Raw genomic sequence first — 6,330 nt, forward strand, 5'->3', positions numbered from 1 at the left:
AAAATTAAGCAGCTAGAGACTATATAATCAGATTTACTATCAACATGCACTCCTATGTAAAAATGATATAGCCTTGGGACACAATGTATAAGCCGAAGGAAATGGGAGGTCTTGGTATTATCAGATTGCGTACTCAAAATGAGGCTTATATTCATAAGTTGGCCTGGAAAATCTTAACTGACAAGGAGGAACTTTGGGTTAAGATTTTGAGAGCCAAGTATGGCAGAGGTAAAGATTTGAGGCGTGAGATAAGCTCTAAGCCTTATGATTCTAAACTTTGGCGGGACCTTTCTAAATGTTGGAACAGTTTTTTAGCCGGTCTTCGATGGGAGGTGGGTGATGGAGAGACTATTAAATTCTGGGCGGATAATTGGTTGAATCTGGATGATAATCTTTGTAATTTAGCTCCTAATCATATTCCTGATCTGGAATTGCATAGAACCATTGCTGAGATCTTTCAGCATGGTACCTGGGATGTTCGATATTTGAAGCAATTCTTAAATGATGAGCTAATCTCTAAGGTGTTTTGCGTTCCTGTTGCTTTGGAAGATAACACTGAGGATAGGTTAGTTTGGAGTCAGAATCATGTGTCCTCTTCCTTAGTTAAGGTTGCCTACTTGAACTTGATGAATTTTCAACATGCTCAAAGGAATGTTCCCTGGAAGAAGATTTGGGACTGGAAGGGTCCAGAAAGAATCAAGACTATGATGTGGCTGGCTTTTCTTAATAAGCTTCCAGTTAGGAGTCGTACATGCAAATGGAATGGGGGTCCTAATTTTTGCATTAACTGTCCAAACAGTGAAGAAACTCTTATTCATGTCCTTAGAGATTGTTCTCAAGCCAAAAGATTGTGGATAGATTGGTTTGGTAGAAGGGTCCCCAACGATTTTTTCACATTAGACCTACAGCCTTGGCTCATAAAAAATGTGAGTAAGGGTTGGAATTATCAAATTCATGTTGATTGGAGAGATGTTTTCTATACTACTTGCTGGAATATTTGGAATTGGCGTAATCATCATATTCATGATGATAGTTTTCGAAGGCCAAGCAATGATAAGCGTGTCATTTCTGATTTTATTGCGCATTTAATTGAAGCTAGAGGTAAGAATAGAAGCATTCTTGGCAGCTTCCCTAATGTCCATCAACCTACTAAATGGTGTCGTCCTGAACCTGGTCGGTTGAAGATTAACACAGATGGTGCTAGAGATCACAATGGTGCTTTTCTGGGTGGTTTCTCTTTCAGATTAGGTTTCTGTAATCCTCTTGATGCAGAACTCTGGGGTATCCTCAAAGGTTTAGAGTTGGCCTGGGGTACTGGTGCTAGGAGAGTGGAGTTGGAATGTGACTCAGAAATTGCTCTTAGCACTATCCAAGAAGGGAGCAACAATCACAGAAACTCTCAGGTTGTTTCCCGTATTCACAAATGGCTTGCTGAAGATTGGGATGTTCGTTGGGTCCACACCTTTCGAGAAAATAACAGATGTGCTCACTGGTTTGCTTCTAGGCATTTTGAGGATGATAATAATCTTATTGTTTATCATTTTCCTCCTTCTCCTTTGTTAGAGCTCCTTCTTCAGGATGCTTCTGTAGATCTTTTAAGTTCTCGCGTCGTGTAATTTTTGTTTTGTTTGGGGCTTTTGCCCCTCTTTATTACAAAAAAAAAAAAAAAAATGATATAGCCTTGTGTACCTAAAAAAAAGATATAACCTACTACGTTGGTCTTTTTCTTGCATTACTAATCTATATTTTAAAATTGAATTTTTTCCATTTGTTCTTCATAACACTTAATTTTAACATTTTAAAACTTACTCTCCTAAACATTTTTTCAAAAGGAATTTGGTGATTAAAAAATCAAGTGAAAATTAAACAATAAATATCTATATATAAATATCTATATCATATACTGTATCCATAAAGTTGACATTTCCAATTCACATAAAAATTTAGGAGGTTAAATGCTGGAAAGAAAATTTAAATGATCTTAATTGAAAAAGAATGAAAATATAATGACGTAATTCATAATTTAATGTGTACAAAAACCCGTATAAACTCAGTTTACGTTGTCTTCATCTGCCAAAAAAATTTCAATTCGATTATACATTGTGTTTCTGTATGTCTGAACCTTTTTTTTTTTTTTAATTTTCTTTTTTGAACATTATCAAGAAGTTGTCAACACAATTATTTTTTTTCCCTTCAAAAACAAACTAATGCAAGACCGTGGATTAGTGTTGCTATCAAGAAGATGGATTACCAAAAAAAAAAAATAGCTGAAGATTCTACACCTTCAAGCAATGTTAAAGAATCTTAGTGTTGCTATCAATTATTTGGCAGTGAAAAATGACAACCTAACAGGATTTGATAGCTGAGCAAATGACCAGCATGTGTCTAAATAATCACAGAAACTTTCTATCTCTAAAGTTGCAAGGCAAAACTTTCAAGGTATATAGCCCAATAAAAAACAAACAAAACAAGGCCTCAGGATTTTGGAAGGCGCCAGTGTAAAACAATGTCTCTACATCTTTCGCAAATTTTATTCCTAAAGGAAAGCTGCGGGATGCAATCAATGGTGATCGTGATCGCCATGTCCATAAGGATCACCGCCCGGTCCCACCACTTCAAGCTGTAAAGAAAAACCATATAATTAGTTCAAATACAGTAATTTAATTATTGTTCAACTAAAATTCTAAAATAGTGACATGAATTTCATCGAAGTTTATTCCGACTCTCCTCATTCCTATTAGTTTCAAGTTATAGTACATTTATGCACTGCACTAACTTCGCAACCATATCGACAAGGAGGGGCTATATATCCACCCTGTCAAGGAATTACGGTTCTCTAAAGCACTTTTTATGCATGCTTTTTGATGTAGGCATACACTATACGATTTCTCTAAATCAAACATAATGCCAGCACAGATATACATTGAAGCATTGATGAGTGGTGACACTGGCAAAAGACAAACAAATCAAATTCCTGTAATTTAGAAAGCCAATTCTTACAAAAATAGGAATCACATAAACACATGAAACAGCAACATGTTATAACTGCAATACATGGTCAGATAATTGTACTTTGAACTATTCAAGGCATTTAGATTGTGGAAATATTAGAAAGGAACCCAAAGCATGTCAAACACAGATTTTATAGGAGCAGTATCAACCCTGTGCGGTCCATAACAAGCAGTGGCCCTTGATAGTTGATACCTTGTAAGTAGTTAAGGGCAAATGCAAGCAAACTTGTACATACTTAAATATCTTGACATTTAACTCCAAATCTATCATGGTAAAAATAAAAATCTAAATGTGATTCTCAACTTACCACAAAATACTGTGAGCACACTGGACATTCATAAGGCTTGCCTTTCTCCAGCCAAAACCAGACAACATCATGCTCATCCTCTGCAGAAAAAAAAAAAGTTTTTCACCTCATAAGTCATAACATAATCAATTCTAGTATTTAACACACAGATTCATAAAGCAAGATAAGGAACACTTACCGCCTTCATCTCCCGGGCATCCAACTATCCTTCTGTCAAAGTAAGACCTAACAACAGCTGGTGCTTCCTATGAACCAATACAAACCAATGAAAGCAGAAACATCAAACATACTTCAAAACCATTATACATATTAGGGCAATGTGAATCTAAAGAAATTATAAAACTAAGACTAATATTTCCACTTACAAAAAGAGAAAGAGGAAGAAGGGAATAAAGAAAGAAAGAAATATGAACTAGCTCTGCTGGTCAAATAAAAAGTGAAAAACAGAAAGTTAAGGTGGTGTTTAGTTTATTTTTATTTTTATTTTCAGTTAACATGTTTTCTCTAATAATTAACAAACTGCCACTGTATTTTCTCTTTGTTTTCTATTTTCAAGAATTTGCGAAGGAAAATGTGAAATTAACAAAAATCTGTTTTCACCATTTCCTTCACATCATCTTGGAAACAAGCAACAATCCAAACAACATTGGTTTTGCCAAAATCACTTTTCCAAACAAATCATTCAACTACAAACCCACTTCAAAATCAAGTTTGCAAAATCTAACCCACCCAAATACGGAAGAGCTCCAACACAAATGGCTCAACTATAAAATGAGCTAAATCTTTGCATGCATATCATTTTATAAATAAGTAACAACACTAACCTTAGTGCCGAAAGGACCTTCGGGATGGTCTATTTCAAGAATATCCTTTCCCTAAACAAAATGAAACAGATCAGCCAAAATAAACAAATAAATAAATAATGTTAGAAACGTCCTTTAAATGCCAAAAAGTACCTACTATACAGCAAAAATGATCAGCAGACTAACATCGAAAAAAATTAGATGTTAGTACCTACTCAATACATAAGAGTAGTGTTATTTAACACAAAGGAATTTCTTCAAATGCACAATCCACCCTTTCGATAAGTTATAAAAAGTGGATGTATAAAAACCACTCCCGGTTAAACCCAACTAGCGAGGGTGGGATGGAGGAAATCCTTTTAGGCAGCCTTACCCTTGTATAATTGCAAAGAGGTTGTCTTCTAGATTCGAACTCATGACTTTTCAGTCATAAAAGAACAGTTTTATCACTGCTCCAATTCGCTTTAAACCACTTCTAGTTAAACCTGACTATTGAGTGTGGGGTGGAGACAATACTTGTACACAGCCTTACCCTTGCATAATTGCAAATTATGCAAAGAGACTATTTCCCAGATTTGATCCCATAACCTTTCAGTCACGAAACCTTTCAGTCACGAAGAAGGCAATCTCATTTTTTTTTATTGTCATGTACATCCAGTATGACAAAAAAATCAATTCGATTCATAATATATAGCATTACTCGCATTTGGAATTTGTTTCATTCAAATTGCAAAATGGAAAATACAAAATGATCGAGAACAATGAGGAGTGGAGATGATGAAACCTCAAGCTCAGCCTGAATCTCCTCACGCTCGTGCCCTGTAGCAATTGGCACAACATCCTCAACCCTCTTTTTGATCGAAGCACCTGTCGTAACAACAACAACAACAACAAAAATGAAAAATGAATTGACCTATGAATCGGAGAAGAAAAAATCGGAAAGGGGGAAACGATACCTGATTGAGTGGTGACGTGGCGGCCGAGGAAAGGGGTGGCGGCGGGGGCGAATCGGAGGGCGGATCGGGGATGAGAATGAGAGAGCGTTGAAGATAGGGATTTGAGGTGAGAAGAAGAGAAGAGTCTCCTCCACATGGTTATTGCTTTCTTTCTTTAGGTTATGATTAGGGCTTTAGATCTCAGCCGTTTACACCGTCGTTTAGATTGAGAAATGAAAAGCTTCTTAGTTTTCTTCAAAGTTCAGAAATAAAGACTAAAGAGTAGTGTGGCTGGCGATGAACACGTGAGGAAGACCGTGGCACGTGCAAATCATCTAAATTACTAATCACCTATATTTAGTAATTACTATGACTATCTATCTTACATTCTTAGGAACGGAGATATAAAAATAAGCATACGGTATTCTATTTGCTTTTTATTTTTTTATTTTTTTTGGTAAACCTTTTTATTTATTTATCTTTAATATTATTATATCAGAATTTCAATTAACTTTCACTCTTTCTTTATTCTCTTGAGATTCTGATCAAATAATATTGAAGATGACTAGACAACCTAAGCATAAAAAAAATAGACATAATAACATATCTCATAAAAATAATATATATCAAAAAATTATAAAAATATTTATAATACAACTTATTAGTATATTTATGTAAGGTTTAACAAAATTATATTTGTATTTTTTTTACATAATAAATTATGATATCACATTCTAAATACTTTTTTCAATACATTTCATTGAATTTTTTACTATCTTATTATTTAATTTATTTTTGAAATAATTATCTAAATTAATGCAGTCAATTACACATGTTTACTATGCGAGACTTATCCTGCACATCAACACTGCAGAATTTAGTTGTGGTATGGAAGTCTCCAATAACAAACATATAAAACTCTTTAAGTCTCACAAATTACAAACATACGGAATTTAGTGGTCTTGGGAAAAATATGGATTCACACAACTATGGTCTCCTACCCATTTAACATTTAATGATGACCCACATGTGACCATTCTTCATTTTCATTGTCCACAGTCGCCATGGGCAACATTGTTAATTGTTTCAACATTTCATTACCAATTTAGCTATAGTACTTTCAAACACTATAGCTTTTTTACAAGCTTTTATGTAAAATTGATTTATCATGATCTACACAACGTGCTTCAACTTTAACTTTTGTTTAACAAATAACGTATCTATATGAGGATAACCCAATTAATTGCGAAATAATGTGGAATGTCATTCCAAA

General features: G+C 34.5%; 1 protein-coding gene across 1 annotated transcript; it reads right to left on the reverse strand.

Annotated features, from left to right (window-relative positions):
• Positions 1-2,274: 2,274 nt before the first annotated feature.
• Positions 2,275-5,303, reverse strand: LOC133294868 (cytochrome c oxidase subunit 5b-2, mitochondrial-like). Its single transcript, XM_061493627.1, has 6 exons — positions 5,079-5,303; positions 4,907-4,989; positions 4,144-4,194; positions 3,498-3,564; positions 3,320-3,399; positions 2,275-2,620 (listed from the first exon to the last, which is right to left on the reverse strand). Exons 1-6 carry the CDS (start codon positions 5,212-5,214, stop codon positions 2,561-2,563), a joined length of 477 nt encoding a protein of 158 aa, XP_061349611.1. The 5' UTR covers positions 5,215-5,303; the 3' UTR covers positions 2,275-2,560.
• Positions 5,304-6,330: the final 1,027 nt, after the last annotated feature.

The sequence above is a fragment of the Gastrolobium bilobum genome, unplaced genomic scaffold (genome assembly GCF_033153095.1).
Source record: "Gastrolobium bilobum isolate Gb01-03AN ecotype WA unplaced genomic scaffold, APGP_CSIRO_Gbil_v1 utg41735, whole genome shotgun sequence".
Lineage (NCBI taxonomy): Eukaryota > Viridiplantae > Streptophyta > Magnoliopsida > Fabales > Fabaceae > Gastrolobium > Gastrolobium bilobum.